This window comes from Nematolebias whitei, chromosome 6, assembly GCF_014905685.2.
Source record: "Nematolebias whitei isolate Nwh7 chromosome 6, NemWhi1, whole genome shotgun sequence".
Lineage (NCBI taxonomy): Eukaryota > Metazoa > Chordata > Actinopteri > Cyprinodontiformes > Rivulidae > Nematolebias > Nematolebias whitei.
The window spans coordinates 5,372,757-5,393,321 of NC_056503.1; the positions used below are offsets into that span (position 1 = coordinate 5,372,757).

Genomic DNA, 20,565 nt, shown 5'->3' on the forward strand with positions numbered 1-20,565 from the left:
TCCTTCACCAACATGTCCTTTCAGGTCTGCTCCGATCACCACTCTCTCCTCCCTGGGAATACTATCACTTCATCCAGATCCTTCCAAAATGTATCTTTCTCCTCCTCATCACATCCAACCTGTAGAGCATAACCACTAACGATGTTTATCATCAGACCTACTTCTACCTTCATTCACATCACCCTATCTGACACTCTCTTCACCTCTACTACATTATTTTCCAACTCCTCCTTTAGGACCACCCCTACTCCATTTCTCTTTCTATCCACACCATGGTAAAACAGTTTAAACCCTGCTACAATGCTGCGAGCCTTGCTGCCCTTCCACTTGGTCTCTTGGACACATAAAACATCTACCTTCCTTCTCTGCATCATGTCAGCCAGCTCTCTACCTTTGCCTGTCATTGTCCCCACATTTAGAGTTGCAACCCTCAGTCCTACATTCTTCACTTTCCTCTTCTCCTTCTGTCTCCTGACACGTTTCCCTCCTCGTGGTCTTCGACTAGCAGTAGCACAATTTCCGCCGGCACCCTTTTTGTCAACAGCACCAATGGCGGTCGTTGTTAACCCGGGCCTCGACCGATCCGGTATGGTTTCACTTTGATGAACTCGCATTATTGTTTTGGCAGAAGTGTTTTACATCGGATGCCATTCCTGACACAACCCTCACCATTTACCCGTTCTTGGGACCGGCACAAGAGATACACTGGCTTGTGCTCCCTAGTGGCTGGTTTATGTGTGTCATGCATAACAATGAAAATTTATCCCATGCTGTTTAATAATATTTCCTAATGGAAACATATATAAAGTAAAGAGTATTGGCCCAAGCACTGAGCCCTGAGGAGCTCCACAACTAACTTTGGTGTATGAAGAAAATGTATTATTTACATTTACAAACTGGAATCTATCAGATAGATATGATTTAAACCATTTCAGAGTCAGAGATTCTTTGTCATTCGCACCTCATGTGGTACGTGTGGTGGAGCGAAATTATGTACACAGGGTCCCAGTTACATCCAACAATAAAATGTAAAAGAAAAACAATGATAACATCTAAGATATGAACTAAGAAAAACATCAACTAAATATACACTAAGCACTCATAACATAAAACATTGAACATCAGCACAAACATGAACATGAGTCTGTGAGCAGATGAGCACGCATGAGCACATCAACATGAAACAGATCAGCAGCAACATGATGTGATTTTTTTCACAGTGATTATTCTGATTAGAGATTCATGAGTCTAACAGCTTCAGGGTAGAAGCTGTTCCTCAGTCTAGTGGTTCTACACTTAATGCTCCTTAACCTCCTTCCTGAGGGGAGTGGGGCAAAAAGTGTGTGTGCTGGGTGAGTGGGGTCCTTCATGATGCAGGTGGCCCTCTTCCTGCATCTGGAGGTGTAGATGTCTGTGATGGTGGGGTGACTGACTCCAACATCTTCTGTGCAGCCTTCACCACTCTCTGCAAAGCTTTTCTTTCTGCAGCTGTGCAGCCTCCATGCCACACATTGATGCTGGAGCACAGGATGCTCTCCACTGCACACCTGTAGAAGGAGGTGAGGACTGAGCTTCCAGACCAGCTCGTCTCAGCCGCCTGAGGAAGTAGACTCACAGAGGTGTCAAACTCACTTACATAATCAAAGATTTCTAAAAAAAATTAAAAGTGATAAAAATATTTTACATTTAAAATAACATCTTGGGGACCAGGTAAGATGTCATCGAGGGCCACATTTGATCCCCGGGCCTTGAGTTTGACACATATGAAGTAGAGTCTCTGATGAGCTTTCTTCATCAGGCTGGTGGTGTTGTTGCTCCAGCTGTGGTTGTTGTTCAGGTGCACACCCAAGTACTTGTAGCTGGAGACCACTTCCACCACAGATCCTTCTATGTTGGGGGGGGGGGGGGGGGGTCCTTCTGAAGTCCACAATCATCTCCATCTTCTTCACATTGATGTTGAGGTTGTTCTTCCTGCTCCAGCTCTCCAGGTGTTCCACCTCCTGCCTGTAGATATTTAAAATGACCGTTTCAGGTTATTGCTGCTAAACGAGCTCCAAGCTGTTCAGTCATGGAGTGCACTTCCCTCAGTGGAATCTCTCGTCTTTCTGTTCACTTCAGGGTAGATTGTTAGAACTTTGTGAAGATCAGATCACTTTTTATTATGTAGGTAAATTATATTATTTTTATTATTATTGTTTATATTATTTTATTATAAGTAAAAACCCTAGAACTTTGGGGGGGGGGGGGGGGGGTTTAGTATTTTCCAAGACTTACAAAAAGATCCTGAAGGATAAAAACTGAACACGATAGTGTGTGTTTATGTAGTGTGTATTTTGGCACAGAACATGCTGCGGCTGCATCAAATGGATACAGTGACTGCCAGCGAGCTGAGGAACATGCAGGAAGTGCTGCTCAGCAAAGAGACAGAGGTGGTCCAATCAGAAAGCACCAGCAAAGGACTAACAACAGGTCAGTACCACTCTCTGCCTCTTCCACAACCAAACAAGCACAGAGTTACAGAGGAGAGGTGAAGGGATGCAGATCATGTAACACCCAGTGAGTCAGAACAAAATCAAGTTGCTTAATGGTTGATTTTGTTCCTCGCCATCCAGAGTCACTGCGTCTGCAGCAGGACCTGGAGAAGGTGCAGCAGCTGGAGGGAAAGATAACATGTGAGCTCACCACCCTGAAGGAGCAGATCAGCACCATGGAGTCAGATCTGCTCACCTACAGAGACCTGGACACCCTGAGGCACTCCGCTGAGGACAAGAAGAAGGTACCACACATGAGCTCCTGCTGACATTTCATTCAGAATTGACTTAGATTGTAATTATCCTCTGGATGCAGAAACTGACGGGGGGCCGAACGTCACTGACTCAGCAAAGAGATTCATTCAAGCAGCTACTGGAGGAGAAGAACCAGAAATATGAAGCTCTGAAGACCAAACTGGAGGAAAACGAGACTTACGCTCAGGTTAGAGCAGTTTACAGTCTGTAAAGACTGCAGTAACGTTCTCAGCACAGTTTATTTTGAAATATAAGAATCATGCCGTCATGTTTCTGTCACTGCTGTCTGACTGCCACACTATAATTTTAAAACGGGCTTCACCGAGATGTAAGGAACGTGTCACTCATATGTTGTTGTTGTTTCTGTCTGGTTCTGTGGGCTTTAGCTGGCAAACCTGGAGAGGAAATGGCAGCACTTGGAGCAGAACATCTTTGTGATGAGAGAATGTATCCTTCAGAACTCTGACCTGTCAGCTAATGGTTTACCTGCACCACATTTCACAGGAACATTAGTTTTCTATAACTTTTATAATGTGTCTTTTCACATTTATTATGTACAAATCTTACATGAGCAAATCTAAGCTTTTATAGGTTTTATATACAAAAAAAATAACTGATTTGTTTTCAGAAATTGTTTTCTTTGTACATATTTTAATCTTATATTAGTCTATTAACAGCCCTAGAGTTTCAGGGATGTGAATGACAGATTGAAGTATTGATACAGATGTAAACACGTCATGATAAAACTACAAACACTCGTTCAGTTCTGAGATTTTACATTTTAGTGACAAAACAAACTTGTTTACTTAACAGGGCTGTACTATGAAGCAGGATGTCCATCTTAGCTGTCTCTGGTAAGCTGAAAGTCAGAGATTTTAGTGTGCTAAAGGAGAGCATCTGACTTGGTTACCATGGTAACAGAGGCTGAACTCATAACCTGCTTCAGAGCAGGTTATGAGTTCAGCTTCAGACTAAATTGTCAGTAAGGACGTCCCTTCATTCATAGATTTTTTTTTAAATACATCATCTGCAAAGCCATAGGATGGCACGGTGGCGCAGTTGGTAGAGCTGCCGTCTCTCAGCGAGAAGGTCGCTAGATCAAATCCTGGCCAGAGGCCTTTCTGGTTGGAGTTTGCATGTTCTCTCCATGCTGCATGGGTTTTTTCCAAGTACTCTGGTTTCTTCCCACTGACCAAAAACATGCATGTTAGACTGACAGGTGAAATAGTTCCTAGGTGAGATATAGTAAAGTATTAAATATCTTTAACTGCTGTTTCAGTCATCTCTTCCAAGACTCAGGAGAGCAACTATGCCTCAGTTGCCAAGAAAGTCTACCAACAAGTTGCCGAGTACAACAAGACCCTCATCGAGTCAGTTCAGAACAACAGGAGTTAGACACACACACACACACACACGCAGGAATGCGTGTTTGCTTCTCACAGTAATAGAAAAACATAATAAACTGAAATAAATTTGTATATTTTTCTGATGTTCTCTATTTAAGTCAAAACTTAAAGTACTTTCCTGTCATACATTTTGTTGTAATAAATGTGAAGTAACTCCATGTTAGATATTTTATACCAAAACTGTTTAGTGTTCTTACTAATAATACCAAAATATTCTTATTTAGCCAAACCTTTTAATTCTATACATTTTGTGTTTTATTAGGTTAGACAAATATTTGATGGTTTAGCAGCATTTTGTTATTCTGAGGTAATAAATAAGTTTTGAAGCTCATGTGAGTCGAAGTTTTGTTCACATGTGAAGTTTGTCTCATGTTACTGAGGACTTGCTGGTGATGATTACAGAAACTGAGTTTATGTTAAAGTTTAGCTTCTGTTTATGTGTACTTTGTGTTTTATAATGATTGTTTACAGACAAACAGCTGGCAGCTCCTTAGCTAAAGGAGCTAAACACCAGCCCAGATTAGCACAACTATAGACACAATGTCAGCTTCAGTTTTATTTTTTAAAATGCTAAACCCATCTCAACAAGTTCTACGCACACTTTGAAGACCCGAACAGACCACCCAGCACCAGACTCGCCTCACCACTGGATGAAGAGTTCCTCAGAGTGACCTCAGCCGAAGTAAGGAGTACTTTCAAGAGGCTGGTGAATATTCTCAGTCATCCAGGACATGATGAATTCAAAAAAGCGTTCAATACAAAAACAACTGGACTTTATTTGTAACAGAAGACGTTTCGCTTCTAATCCGAGGAGCTTTCTCAATTCAAAGAGCAGAGAGTGAGAGATACAGGTTATAATGCTGAGAGAGATAAGACACACACACATATGTAGATTGGCAATTCACACCTAAACAGTAAAGCCCCCAGTATACTGCCGCGTACGTCCATACGCAGAGGTACGCACGTATGTAAGCAGAGGTACGTGCGTACCCCCCAGGGCATGTCCGTGCAAAGCTAAATTTTTACATACGCGTACGCGGTGTCGCACAATAAACTGCCCAGCAACGGACTGTTTTGTATGCGACACCAATGTATTAAATTCCCCTTCTTCATCTCTGATCTGGCCTTTTCTTTTGTTTTGTTTTTTGCCAAGAGGCAGTGATCTTTTCCTCCTCCGTTGATGCCATGACTGAAATGGTGAGAAATGGAGGAATTTGTCACGAGCGAATTAAACTCAGGTCCAGCGTGGCTGCGGGAGGGTCTGGAGATTTCCTGGTGTGCTGGTCTGATGTGTGGGCTGTAGAGCCAGCGCTCTGTTTTTTGTTTGTTTTTTTAGATATTTTTATTAACAACATATAAACACAGAACACCGCTGAGGCTGCCAGCGCTCGTTTTTTTCCCCCGACCTGTCAATCAATCCAGTAGGCGTGTCAGCAAATGACCAGTCAGCGACCTCAATTTGTCCCGAAGGTAAACGCCCCTTGTCTGTGAAGCTGCTCTGCAGCTGCTCGGGGTGGACGCTGGAGTATGAAGTCTGAACCCTCTGCGTACAGTACACGTGTACGTACGCGTGAACGGATGTACACGGAACTGTACTGGGGGCTAAGAGTCTCTTGTTCCTCTTAATTCACAGACAAGGCCCCTCTGTTCCCATCAGGTGTGAAACCGTCTGGGAATCTTTCTTAAAGTTGCATTATAGGTTTTAGAAAGTGGAAATCTGAGGCCTCCTCCTCTGTTAAGAGACGGCTTTTCTCATTTTACATAAATTGCCTCCTTCACTCCCCTCTCAAACCATCTGTCCTCTCGGTCCAAAATGTGCACATTTTGGTCCTCAAAAGAGTGTCCCTTCTCTGTGAGGTGGAGGTGAACAGCTGAATCTTGTCCAGAGGAAGTAGCTCTCCTGTGTTGAGCCATGCGTCTGTGAAGAGGCTGTTTAGTTTCTCCAATGTAGAGGTCTAGACAGTCCTCGCTGCGCTGGACCGCATACACTACACCACTCTGTTTGTGTATGGGTGTTCTATTTCGTATAAGCTTCGCATATCGGGATAAACCCATCAGCGACAGCCTTAAAGGGCTACGCTTATACTCATAGAATCTGGGGTTACAGTACGTAACCAACGTTTTGTCTTTAGGGTGGACCAGCCTCTGTCTGAGAGTCTTGCTGGGTTTGAAATGTACTGGGATCTTGTGTTTGTTGAAAATCCTTCTGAATTTCTCTGATACTCCAGCAACATAAGGGATGACAATGTTTTTCCGTCTGTTGTTCTCCTTTTTCTGTTTATTAGTGTGTTTTGTAGATTTCCTCGCTGACTTGACAAAAGTCCAGTTAGGATATCCACATGTTTGAAGAGCTTCTTGAATGTGTTTCTGTTCCTTTTCCTTCCCTTCTGTCTTTGTGGGGACGCATTCGGCCCGATGTTGTAAAGTTCTGATGACAGAGAGTTTGTGTTCCAGTGGATGGTGGGAGTCAAACAGAAGATACTGGTCTGTGTGGGTTGGTTTCCTGTACACTTCAATGTTGAGGCTGTCCTCTCTCTCCATCTGAACCAAACAGTCCAAAAAAGGCAGCTTGTTGTCGTTTCCATCTTCTCTGGTGAACTTGATGTTGTTATCGACCGAGTTGATGTGTCTGGTGAACGCTTCTATCTACGCCAATCTCTACATGGAGGAAGTGGAACAGAGAGCTCTAAACTCCTTTGAGGGAACAACGCCAAGCCATTGGTTCCGATATGTGGATGACACCTGGGTCAAAATCCAAGCCAAGGAAATAGACTTCTCCTCATCCACCATAACCCTCAGCACTGGCTCCCCTCAGGGATGTGTGTTGAGCCCCCTCCTATTCACTCTGCTCACGTATGATTGTGCAGCTACCCATCCAGGCTGTCACATTGTAAAGTTTGCAGATGATACAGCGGTGGTGGGATGCATCACAAACAATGAGCCCAGCTACAGGCAAGAGGTGGAACACCTGGAGAGCTGGTGCAGGAAGAACAACCTTCACTTCAATGTGAAGAAGACAAAAGATATGATTGGGCATTTCATACGGAACAAACACACCTACGCCCAGACCCTGCCCAAACAAAGATCTGTGGTGGAAGTGGTCTCCAGCTACAAGTACTTGGGTGTGCACCTGAACAACAACCTCAGCTGGAGCAACAACACCACCAGCCTGATCAAGAAAGCTCATCAGAGACTCTACTTCCTCAGACGGCTGAGACGAGCTGGTCTGGGAAGCTCAGTCCTCACCTCCTTCTACAGGTGTGAAGTGGAGAGCATCCTGTGCTCCAGCATCAACGTGTGGCATGGAGGCTGCACAGCTGCAGAAAGAAAAGCTTTGCAGAGAGTGGTGAAGGCTGCACAGAAGATGTTGGAGTCAGTCTCCCACCATCACAGACATCTACACCTCCAGATACAGGAAGAGGGCCACCTGCATCATGAAGGACCCCACTCACCCAGCACACACACTTTTTGCCCCACTCCCCTCAGGAAGGAGGTTGAGAAGCATTAAGTGTAGAACCACTAGACTGAGGAACAGCTTCTATCCTGAGGCTGTTAGACTCATGAATCTCTAATCAGAATAATCACTGTGAACAAAACAAAGTAATGCCACTTGATTGTTGATATATGCTGCTGATTATCCATGCTGCTGATTTATTTCATGCTGCTGTGTTCATTCGTACTCATCTACTCACACTATTCATGTTCGTGCTGCTGTTGTTCAGCATATTTTTTTGTACTATTTAGTGTTTAGTGTATTAGTTCATATCTTAGATATTATTACTGTTTTTTTATTTATTTATACTTTTATTGGATGTACCTGGGACCCTGTGTACACTATTTTTTCCACCACATGTACCACATGTGATGCGAATGACAAATAAAACCTTGACCTTGACCATCTGTCTGCTTTAGCAACAGAAAAAGATCATGAAGTCACTTGCTATTTTAAATCCCTGACTTTTTAAATGACCCCACCAAAGATCCAGCTGGTCCAACAAATCCACCAGGTGTGTCAACACATATGGGTTGAACTGGAAGCACACCTTGTAACTTGTAGGCACTATGAAACAGCAGCAAGTGTGTTCATCTGTTTTCAGCCAAAATGTGAGGAGTCAGAAGAAGATGGAAAGTGAGGATGAAGTGAGGGGGTCTGGTCTACCCCAACCTGACTGTGACCAGACTGATGTACATAACATCAACATTATTCTTACAATGCCTTACATATCCCATGATGCTGATGGATCTTATGGCTAAATCCAGGAGAGGATGTCTAAATTGGGAATTTATTTGTTTTAGTTTTGAATTTCCAGACAACTGGAGTGTATGCAGTAAATTACTTCCATGTTGCCTGACTACAAAACTTTTCATCAGTTTGCACACTTGGATTTGTGTAGTAGTTGGTGAATATTTTTGTACTTTTTCCAAATATCAAGATTCTTTATTGTCATTCGCATCACATGTGGTACATGAGGTGGAACAAAACTGTGTACTCAAGGTCTCATTTACACCTGAGTCCATAAAAGTTATGAACAGAATCGGTGACAAAGGGCAACCTTGGCTGAGTCCAACTCTCACCGGGAACAAGCCCGACTTACTGCCGGCGATGCGGACCAGGCTCTGACACCGGTCATACAGGGACCTAACAGCCCATATCAAAGGGCCCGGTACCCCATACTCCCACCAGAGTACCCCCCACAGGGTTCCCCGAGGGACGCAGTCGAACGCCTTCTCCAAGTCCACAAAGCACATGTAGACCGGTTGGGCAAACTCCCACGCACCCTCCAGGACCCTGCTGAGAGTGTAGAGCTGGTCCAGTGTTCCACGGCCAGGACGAAAACCGCACTGCTCCTCCTGAATCCGAGGTTCGACTATCCGACGGACCCTCCTCTCCAGAACCCCCGAATAGACCTTACCAGGGAGGCTTAAGAGCGTGATTCCCCTGTAGTTGGAACACACTGAACACACTCTACGGTCCCCCTTTTTGAATAGGGGGACCACCACCTCAGTCTGCCAATCCAGGGGAACTTCCCCCGATGTCCACGCAATATTGTAAAGTCGCGTAAGCCAACACAACCCTACAACATCCAGAGCCTTAAGGTACTCCAGGCGAATCTCATCCACCCCTGGGGCCCTGCCACCGAGGGGCTTTTTAACCACCTTGGTGACCTCAGCACCAGAGATTGGAGAGCCCGACCCATAGTCCCCAGGCTCCGCTTCCTCAGTGGAAGACATGCCGGTGGGATTGAGGAGGTCTTCAAAGTATTCTGCCCACCGACCCACAACATCCCGAGTTGAGGTCAGCAGCACACCACTCCCACTATAAACAGTGTTGGTGGCATACCGCTTTCCCCCCCTTAGACGCCAGATGGTGGACCAGAATCGCCTCGAAGCCGTGCAGAAGTCATTCACCATGGTCTCTCTGAACTCCTCCCATGCCCGAGTTTTTGCCCCAGCGACCTCCCGAGCCGCATGTCGCTTGGACTGCCGGTACCCATCAGCTGCTTCCGGGGTCCCACAGGCCAAAAAGGCCCGATAGGACTCCTTCTTCAGCCTGACAGCATCCCTCACCGACGGTGTCCACCATCGGGTTCAAGGGTTGCCGCCGCGACAGGCACCGACAACCTTGCGGCCGCAGCGCCGGTAAGCCGCCTCAACAATAGAGGCACGAAACATGGTCCACTCAGACTCAATGTCCCCCACCTCCCCCGGAACATGTTCGAAGTTCTCCCGAAGGTGGGAGTTAAAACTCCGTCTCACAGGAGACTCTGCCAGATGTTCCCAGCAAACCCTCACAATATGTTTGGGTCTGCCAGGTCTGACAGGCATCCTCCCCCACCATCGGAGCCAACTCACCACCAGGTAGTGATCAGTGGACAACTCTGCCCCTCTCTTCACCCGAGTGTCCAAGACATGTGGCCGCAGATCAGATGAGACGATGACAAAGTGGATCATCGAACTGTGGCCTAGGGTGTCCTGGTGCCAAGAGCACATATGGACACCCTTATGCTTGAACAAGATGTTTGTTATTGACAATCCATGACGAGCACAGAAGTCCAACAACAGAACACCACTCTGGTTCAGATCAGGGGGGCCGTTCCTCCCAACCACACCCCTCCAGGTCTCACTGTCATTGCCCACATGAGCATTGAAGTCCCCCAGCAGAACAAGGGAGTCCCCAGAAGGTGCACTTTCCAGTACCCCCTCCAAGGACTCCAGAAAGGGTGGATAATCTGAACTGCCGTTTGGTGCATAAGCACAAACGACAGTCAGAACCCGTCCCCCCACACGTAGGCGGAGGGAGGCCACCATCTCATTCACCGGGGTGAACCCCAACACACAGGCACCAAGTTGGGGGGCAATAAGTATGCCCACTCCTGCTTGGCGCCTCTCACCAGGGGCAACTCCAGAGTGGAAGAGTGTCCAGCCCCTCTCAAGGAAACTGGTTCCAGAGCCAGAGCCATGCGCGAGTCTGACTATTTCTAGCCGGAACCTCTCAGCCTCACACACCAGCTCAGGCTCCTTCCCCACCAGTGTGGTGACATTCCACGTCCCAATAGCCAGCTTCTGTAGCCGAGGATCAGACCGCCAGGGTCCCCGCCCTTGGCCACCACCCATCCCACATTGCACCCAACCCCTTTGGCCCCTCCCACAGGTGGTGAAACCATGGGAAGGGGGACCCATGTCTCCTCTTCAGGCTGTGCCCGGCCGAGCTCCATGGGTAAAAGCCCGGCCACCAGGAGCTCGCCCGCGTGCCCCACCTCCAGGCCTGGCTCCAGAGTGGGGCCCCGGTGACCCACATCTGGGCAAGGGAACATTAAGTCCATTTGTTTTTCTCATCATCGGGGTCTTTGGGCTGCACTTTGTCTGGTCCCTCACCTAGGACCTGTCTGCCATGGGTGACCCTACTAGGGGCGTAAAGCCACTGACAGCATAGCTCCTAGGATCATTGGGACACTCAAACCCCTCCACCACGGTAAGGTGGCAGCCCAGGGAGGGGCATGTTGGAGTAGCTCTGTTATATTCATTATGAGATTTTGCTTTTGGAAACTTTTAATTCCTCTTTTGCTGGATGTAAATCACATTTTTTGGATGACTCTTTGCTCTGGCATAGAATGTTGTGCAGCTGGAAGGATTTTTAATGAAACTTTTTTAGTTTTGGACATTTGTTATTATGCGTAACCAGAACAACAAGGTGTTTTTTTTTCTACAACTGGGAGCAGCTGATTAACATCTCAAAAGCTCAAATAATACATCAACTACAGCCCCAAATCTCAAAGGAGTTGAAAAGGAGGCTCCGTGGATGCATTCCCGTCTCTCTGCTGGCTGTGCTCGAGTGCCTGACCACTGAGATCCTGGAACTAGCAGGAAACTTGGCTCGTGACAGCAGAAGGAGCGGGATCGATCCCTGATGCCTGCAGGTGACTGTCCGCAGCGACGAGGAGCTCGACAGGCTGCTGAGAGGAGTGGCCATTTCTCTGGGAGGAGTTCTGCCCAGCATTCGGTCAGTCCTACAGCCCGGGGGAACTGAGAGGCCCACCAAGTCTGGGTGGATGGATCGGATGGCATTTGTGGCCATTTTCTTTGGATCCACTGTGGGATGGACCTTTATAAGAGATCCTTCCTGCTTACAGCCATCAGCATCTATAACATCTCTTAATGAAATGAGGATAATGAGTTACAGCAACATTTAATTTCTCTTTGGGATTAATAAAGTATTTTTGAATTGAATTGAATTGAATTGAATGTCCAGAGGACCAGATTGAACTTTTTTGGATTTTTCTACCTGGATTATTGAGCATGCATCAGGATATTGTACAAAGGAGGTCAATCTTATATTCTATTTCCTATATTCTCCCTAGTTTAATTTTTTATATCCTAGAACTTAAACAAAACTCCAGTTTTGATGCACATCTGTTGATAATGATAATGAACCAAAGCTACTGACATATAGTGAGATAGTGAGTATGCTTGTTAGCAAAATATTCCTGTCATCAGATCTCAGTCAGCTTCATTGCAGCTGAACACCGTGTTACACTGAACATCACATCAGCTGGTGGACATAAATACAGTACAGTAATATTAAATTCACAAAATACTAACAACAATATGTTCATCTTACTTGTGAAAAGTTATCCCCCGAGACCTGACGTCAACAGTCCGTCGATCTGAACAGAAATAAGCTGCGAAGTGCTGAGACATCTTCTGCTTTAACCAAATAAGGACGACCGCTCCAAGATGGAGGCCGAAAATCCTGTGCCGCAGCAGCCGATGAGGCATCTAGTGTTTATATGATATCTATGGTCACGATACCCGATCCAGAAGTTGTTTTTTTTTTTTTCAGATATCGGTACCGATACCGATATTGATATCGGATCGGTGCATCTCTAATTTTTTGATAAGTTGATCCATGAAACACACAAACACATAATATACTTAACATTTGTATTTCCAGTACTCACTAATATTTTTACTGTCAGCACATTTTTTTTTACCAGGCTAACTGGGAAATAAGTTTCCTTCAGCTGGCTAAAGTATATTTAATGTGTTCCCATTACTAGACACAAATTAGTGAGATTAGTTCCATGTCTCCCACAACTTCTTTAGAAAACAGGGAAACAAGCAAGGTCCTGATGCTAATTATCATGTTTTCAGCTATGGCAATGTGTGGTAGCCTGTTAGCAAAATATCTCGTGAACCACAAGAAAAACTTTAATGAACTTTTAAGGAACTAATTATCTTTAAGAGCCAGTCCAAATCAAGATGGTCTCCACAGCCATCTGACCACAAAAAACACAAACAGGCAATAATACAGTCAGTTTGACAAATGTTGAGCTAAACGTTGATGCAGTAGCTGAGAGTCATGCACGACACATGCTCTGAGGGAAACATCTTCTAATGCAGTTTGACCAAAACTCTCTTATTCCTCATCATGAGATGATCTCAGTTAAAAACTGTGGTGTGAAACATGTGTCCCTTTAAAGATTGCTTTGCCCCTCCCTGGGCTGCCACCTTACCGTGGTGGAGGGGTTTGAGTGTCCCAATGATCCTGGGAGCTATGCTGTCAGGGGCTTTACGCCCCTAGTAGGGTCGCCCATGGCAGCCCACCGGAAGACACCGGAAGACATGTATGACACCGGTCATACAGGGACCTAACAGCCCGTATCAAAGGGCCCAGTACCCCATACTCCCAGAGTACCCCCCACAGGGTTCCCCGAGGGACGCGGTCGAACGCCTTCTCCAAGTCCACAAAGCACATGTAGACCGGTTGGGCAAACTCCCACGCACCCTCCAGGACCCTGCTGAGAGTGTAGAGCTGTGTGTGTTCCCTCTGGGCCTCCTTCTGGTGTCCCACCGGAAGGAGGCCCGGAGGAAGACCCAGGACACGCTGGAGGGACTGTTTCTTGGCTGGCCTGGGAACGCCTCGGGATTCCCCTGGAAGAGCTGGCCCAAGTGGCTGGGGAGAGGGAAGTCTGGGCCTCCCTACTTAGGCTGCTACCCCCGCGACCCGACCCCGGATAAGCAGAAGAAAATGGATGGATGGATGGTTTATCCAGACAGACCAGTAAGAATTAAATACGTCTTCTTTAATAGAGATCTGAGTTTGGCAACAAATGTCTCTACTAAAGTATTGAACCAAATGGGTGTGCAGTTTGTTAAAAAACAAAAAAATCAATGTATTTTCCACAAAGAAGCTGCTTTGACTTTATAACAACTTTGTTCATGTTTTCATGAGTTGAACTGTGCTCACGTCTTTTTTATTCAGGGTTTGTGTTTCCACATGGAGGAAGAAGCTTTAGTTTAGTTTATTTTTTATCTTTCATCACCCTAATGTGACTGTGTGCTTTCTTCACATGTTTTAACTTGGTGTGAATATTAAACACCTTCCGTGATCTTGACCAGTTCTAAAATGACTGTAACACTCAAACAGAACTGACTGGAAATAGTTCATGACAACAGACAGGCACGTGCACGCATGAGGCAAAACAAGTTTGCATTATTATAAATGTTTCCTGTCCTCGCCACCTCTGCAGCTCTGAGAGATATAAAATATTCCTAAAGATTGAAATGAAACTGATGGTCAGTGTGATCAGTGTGAGCTGCTGAGTGCAGCGTGTGTCCCCGCAGCGCCCCCTGTGGCCGCTCTGGAGAACTGCAGCAGAACAACTTTCACTTTCTGTTCTGCTCCAAAGCAACAGTCCATGGAGGAGACTCGAACCTGCGACAAATGGTAACAATCATCTGCTCCTGTCTCATTTAAAGAAAACAACTACATTTAAAGTACAAAGTAAAGGTTTAGTTATTGGTTTCTTAATTAACTCGTTGTTGGGCACAACAAATATGGATGTTAAGTGTCGCCTTAGCACTAAAACCTAAAGTGTATTTAATTGATTATACTGCAAGACAGATTGATTTAAATGTTTTAAATGAGATTTATTTTAAGAGTCTGCGTTAAGAAAGAAAAATGAGGGTTAACAGGTGCAGAAAGAGTGACTAGGGTGAAAACAACAGTTTGTTTATTTTACAATTTGATACAGAATCACTTTATATTTCTCTCTGCTCAGTGAACATCAGTGAAAACAAAGTATAAAATAGAGTTAATCAAATTCCTGGTTAATAATATGTTTATGGAGAGAGGATGTATTTATTTTTATATTGTTTTTATTATTCTGTCAATGTCTCTGTTAATTTACTTTAAATTTGAAACTCCACTTATCACTTATAAATCCAGCTAAAGCCCACAGTAGCAAAACATTGTAAAACTGTAGAAGCTAAAATAGCAAAAGGCTGGCTAGACTAAGAGTAGCATAAGGCTAGTTACTAGCAGCAAGATGCTAGTAAATAAAAGTAGAATAAGTTTAGCTAAAAGCTGAAAGTAGCAAAGTCCTGATGAAATTACCAAAATGTTAATTAAAAGATAGAAGTAGCAAAAGGCTACTGCTAATATTCTGCTACTTTGAGGCTGCTAAAGTAGCAAAAATAATAGCTGTAAGCTAAAAGTAGATTAATGTTAGCTAAAATGTAGCACAAGATCACAAAATCAAAAGCAAGTTTGTTGAAGCAGATTTTAAAAAGAACAATATTTTTAAATAATAAATCTTTTGAAAAGATACCGGTGTATTTCTATGAGGATGTTTTAGTAAAGTTAAATATTTCAAAAGTATAACTAAGTTGTAGCAAAACATTCCTGGTCAGAACAAACATTTTGATAGATGAACAGAAAAATGCATTTAGTATGTGGGACTAATAAACAATTATTATTATTATATGTATTATATGTAGCGCCCACAGGAGTTGTGTCAGAGCTCTGAACAGAAACGTTCACATATTTAAAAATATAAAAAACAAAAGCTCTCTGTCTGAGGAAGCAGCAGGTTGTGATGAAGCGTCACTTCATCACAGTCTCATCCTGAGCGAGCACAAAGGAGACAGTGGAAAGAAAAACTCACTTTGAACAGGAAGAAACCTCCAGCAGAACCAGCTCAGGATGAGAGGTCACCTGCTTCGACCAGCTGGTTTGAGAGGACAGGAAGTAGAGACAGACAGGATGACAGGTCCACGAGTACTTTCTATAGGAGGAAAAACATAAACATAAAAATTATTCTAGATAGAAACAGGTTGAGCAGAGTAAGTAAAGACAGCAGCAGACAGAGGAAATGTGTCCAGGTTGTCCTCCAGCAGTCTAAGCCTATAGCAACATAACTAAGGGATAACTCTGTGATAAATCCTATAGTTGGGTTTCCAAAGGAAACTCTTAATCCCAGTCTTTAAACTGGACAATGTGTCAGCCTCATGGACAGAAACTGGAAGTTGGTTCTACAAGAGAGGAGCCTGAGAACTGAAAGATCTTCCTCCCATTCTGCTGCTGGAATCTCTAGGAACCACAAGTAAACCTGTAGTCTGAGAGTGAAGTGCTCTGTTAGGAAAATATGGAACAATAAGATCTGTAATATAAGATGGAGCTAGGTTGTTGAGAGCTTTGTAGGTTAGAAGTAAGATTTTGAATTCAGTTCTGGATTTGACAGGGAGCCAATGGAGAGAAACTAAAACTGGAGAGAGATGATCTCTCCCAGTAACTCCAGTTAAGACTCTGGCAGCAGCATTTTGGACCAAGTGAAGATTTTATAAAGAATATTAAATGACATGAAAACATTATGTTTTAATTATCACCTGATGGTGTCCATGTGACTCTCACCCTGCTTCATGAAGCAGAGCAGTGCGTGCTCCACATCTTACTACCATGTCTTTGTTGCTCCATTAAATACGTACTGGTGATCTACTGTTGACGTGGCGTTCAGTGTGATGAGGAACACCCAGCTGAAGCTCACGCTCAAGCATGACAGTCCACAGTTCACTTCGGCTGTTAGAGAACAGAAAGTAAGCTGTGCATCTTCTCTTTAAGCCACAAGGAGGTTGCAGAGGCCAACTTCGCTCTGCATGAAACCCACTGCAGCCGTTTCTTGTGTGTGTGTCCCGACTGTGATGAACCGGTTCCCCAAGACCAGCTGAGCCAACACAGAGAGGAGCAGCACAGTCAGGTGCACACCAACACACCACGACTCGTTACCTTTCCAGCATGTCACAGGACTGCACTCTCTGGATGTAAGGGCCATTCAACCTCCTCCTTCATGCTGTGCTCTTCAATCCTTGTGTGTCTGAAGGTGAAATGCTCCAAGTGCCACAAGAAGATGGAACAATGTCACCTATCGGATCACCAGGTGAGGCTTGTGGGGACATTTTCTGCACTGAAGGTCTCCAGCACAACGTCAAGAAATGAACTGTTGAGAGGTTCAGGTTTAGGATTGAAGTGGTTAAAATGAAGATTCACAGTTTTAACAAGCGTACAAATATATTGACTTTCATAAAACCTCTTTTAGGCTGACCACAACAAAAGGCCAGTTTTTCTGTATCGGGGGTCAGACACTGTGCTCTCTTCAGGACCAGGCGTTTGGTCGCACTCTCAGGGTGGAAGTGTGTCCGACGATGACGATGCTCCCAACACGTTAACGTTTAATACAGTTAGATTTTAGATACACAGGTGGAGGTGTGTGTGTGTGTGGGGGGGGGGGGGGGCACCTTGTGGGAGGTCTGTCGGTGAGTCTGGGACCAGTGGTGGCTGTGCACATGCATGGTTTGAGCAGTGGGAGAGGCTCACAGCTCAGCCGCTGCTCACTCAGTTGGGAACACCCGAACGCACCGTGCATGTGCTGTGTGCATGTTTGCCATGCGTGAGAAAAACAACATGTCATAATATAACATATATAACATGCAGCCTGCCTGCAGATGGTCACAGCTGAATGAGTTCTCAACACCAGGTGACCTTTGGCTTCAGGGCGGCGGTGGCTGAGTGGTTAGAGCAGTCGTCACATGCCGAAGTCTGAATGTGATAAAGCTGTGATCTAGTATAGAGCTGTTTGAATGTGATAAAGCTGTGATCTAATATAGAGCTGTTTGAATGTGATAAAGCTGTGATCTAGTATAGAGCTGTTTGAATGTGATAAAGCTGTGATCTAGTATAGAGCTGTTTGAATGTGATAAAGCTCTGATCTAGTATAGAGCTGTTTGAATGTGATAAAGCTGTGATCTAGTATAGAGCTGTTTGAATGTGATAAAGCTGTGATCTAGTATAGAGCTGTCAAAAGGCACACATTGGCCACCAAAGGAAGGAGAAGGTCTCAGTTGATGTTGGTGACGTTAGCCGGTCTTTGTCTGTGACCGGAGCCGCGGCTCAGAGCGGCGTGGCCAGGCTGCTGGACACCAGCTGACCTCTCTCTGTTCTGCGGCCCAGTCTGAGGAGTGTGCAGAGCGCCTGCGCACGTGTCCGTTCTGCGAGCTGGAGGTGCCGTGGAAGGACCTGCGTGAACACAGTGTGGTCTGTGGGTGTCGCACGGAGCTCTGCGGGGACTGCGGCCGCTACGTCCAGCTGAGGGACCTGCCAGGTCACAGCTCCACCTGCTCAGCCGCCGGCGGAGGACAGGACACAGGTGTAAAGATGACAGCAGCGAGCCCAGCAGACCTCTCTGACCTGGGTCCAGCGCTCGACGGGCTTCCCTCAGCAGAACCAGAGAGCTGCCACACGCGGACGGGCTCATTTCCACATGACCACTTGGACCAGCACGAGGTACTTGACAATATTTTGTCTGAAGATTTCTTATGTTTACTGAGCTAAAGATGTGAGCACAAACAAAACAAAAATTAAAGGTTGACTTTCAAATGCGACAAACTAACAAAGTGCGGACGGACTGTTTTAACATTTCTTTGGTCATGTGACACGTCCACAACTCCTCATTGCAACAATTGTTGCTTCTTAAACAAAAATGATATTTGTCTTTATTCAACATTATATATCAGAAAATCCTACAATATTCTCGTAAACAAACCTTGAACTGTTCCTTTAAAACCTGCTGTTGAAGGGCGAAGGCAGGGGATAGTGTTTACGCCTGTGTCTGTTAGCAAAATATCTAATGAGCCACTTGATAACTTTTAAAGAATCTTTCAGGAAGTAATTATTGGATGCACGTCAACAACTGATGAACTTTTGAAGTTAATCCAGTTCACGGTGGCTGCCAGAGTTGCTCTACATTAACCATGAAAATGCAGTGTGTTCTACAGATGTTCAGAGAACTTGATGTGTTGTAGCCGAAGAGAAATGACATCAACAGTTACTCTGAGCATGGCTGTGGTGGCTCGGTGGTCGGTGCCACGGTCCTGTAATCCTGAGGTTGCAGGTTCAAGCCCAGGTTGTGTCAGGAAGGCCAAATCATTCATGCTGGTTCGCTCACTGTGGTGACCCCTGAAGAAGGAGCAGCCGAAAGAAAGTTTATAACAACGAGCCTGACATCTGGCAAAATCACACGAGACTGCCCACAAGTTATTTTCAGAAGGTACCATACTTTATTTAAAGAGCACTTTAACACCCACAGGACCAAAGAGTTGTACACACAATCAAACAATGATTATAATGATTAAAAGTCAACTTCTCAGATGGTGTCAAAGGTCAGCGAGAAGAGATGGTTTTAAGAAAGGATTTAAAAACAGACAGGGAAGAGTCTGATGTTCGTTGAAGGTCGTTCCACAGTTTAGGAGCTGCCACAGAAAAAGCACGGTCTCCTCGGAGCTCACGCTTTGTCTTCGGCACACTCAGGAGCAGCTGATCACATGACCTGAGGGATCTGGAGGGAGGGTGTGTATGGATGTAGCAACTCACAGACAGAGTGGGGCAAGTCCATTGTTTTTAAATGAACCCTAAAATGTACGGTGAGCCAGTGCAGAGAGGATAAAACAGGAAATGTGGTCAAAGTTTCATGTGCCAGTTCAAAGCTGTGCAGCAACATCTGTACCCTCTGAAGCTGAGAGATACAAGAGTCACTGATTCCTGTATAGAGTGTGTTACAGGAGTCCAGTCAAGTGGTCACAAATGAGTGGATTATTGCTTCGAAATGTTTAAATGCCTCTTCTCTCTAAAATTTTTAATTTTGTCCTGAATAGTCTTTGTATGTTTGACTGTAGAAGTTCATGTAATGTTTAAATGTGCAGTTGGACTAACGTCATGAGAAGAAACACCAAAGAAATATTTATCTTTAGTTTAAAAAATAATAACTACATGTTTCTCATAACTGCTGACACGTCGTAAAAAGTGTCAAATCGTCACAGTCGTGTGTTCAGTCATGTTTGTTTACTTTGCATATTAAATTAGACATCCCACAACATTCCCGTGTCTTCAGTTTTGGGGGCAGCTGTGGCAGTCACTAAAGTCCATGCTCAATAATCCAGGTATAAAATCCAACAATGTTCAGTCAGATCATGTGGACGGTTTCATGTTTTGTGCTGAGACATTTCACCTTCCATCCAGAAGACTTCATCAGTCTGAGGAAACTCCAAACAAAACTCATTCTCCACCAACAGCTTACTCCAAAGTGGAACAAACCAGTTATGTTGATGCTAAGATGGTCTCTGGGGCACGCCCTCTCCCTCGTCGACAGTCATGTCAAACTGGTTCAAAACACCAAAGTCCATGCTCAGTTATCCAGGTATAAAATCCAACAATGTTCAGTCAGGTCATCTGGACAGTTTCCACTTTGGAGTAAGCTGTTGGTGGAGAATCAGCTTTGTCTGGTGTTTCCTCAGACTGATGAAGTCTTCTGGATGGAAGGTGAAATGTCTCAGAAAAAAAAAAAACGTCCAGATGACTTGGATGAAAATTGTTGGGTTAGAGCAGTCGTCCTCCACTGCGAGACTTGGGGGTTTGATTCCACCAGCAGTCACATTCTGAAGTGTCCCTGGACAAGACACTGAACCCCTCATTGCCTCTGATGTGTGTCCCATCAGTGTATGAATGTGATAGATCTCTGATAGATCTAGTAGAGCGCTGTATG

General features: G+C 44.9%; 2 protein-coding genes across 2 annotated transcripts in view; both read left to right on the forward strand.

The window, feature by feature from the left end:
* ift74 (intraflagellar transport 74) overlaps positions 1–4,189 on the forward strand; it is a gene marked incomplete in the record, with an annotated part of 29,398 nt that extends 25,209 nt beyond the window's left edge. Inside the window, 5 exon segments of the mRNA XM_037677994.1 lie at positions 2,343–2,469; positions 2,613–2,776; positions 2,848–2,973; positions 3,173–3,233; positions 4,066–4,189. Of these exon segments, the coding sequence (XP_037533922.1) occupies positions 2,343–2,469; positions 2,613–2,776; positions 2,848–2,973; positions 3,173–3,233; positions 4,066–4,181 (594 nt within the window).
* A 9,096-nt stretch (positions 4,190–13,285) lies between these two features.
* xaf1 (XIAP associated factor 1) lies at positions 13,286–19,352 on the forward strand. Its single transcript, XM_037678442.1, has 6 exons — positions 13,286–13,328; positions 14,318–14,420; positions 16,593–16,728; positions 16,852–16,908; positions 17,979–18,311; positions 19,335–19,352. Exons 1-6 carry the CDS (start codon positions 13,286–13,288, stop codon positions 19,350–19,352), a joined length of 690 nt encoding a protein of 229 aa, XP_037534370.1.
* The last annotated feature ends 1,213 nt before the right edge of the window (positions 19,353–20,565 follow it).

Coding starts and splice junctions, on each gene's coding strand:
- xaf1 (XM_037678442.1), top strand. CDS start 13,286: ATGGCAGCCCACCGGAAGACACCGGAAGACATGTATGACACCG. Junction 13,329..14,317: donor GGAAGACATGTATGACACCG/GTCATACAGGGA, acceptor GTGTCCCCGCAG/CGCCCCCTGTGGCCGCTCTG. Junction 14,421..16,592: donor ACTCGAACCTGCGACAAATG/GTAACAATCATC, acceptor CTTCTCTTTAAG/CCACAAGGAGGTTGCAGAGG.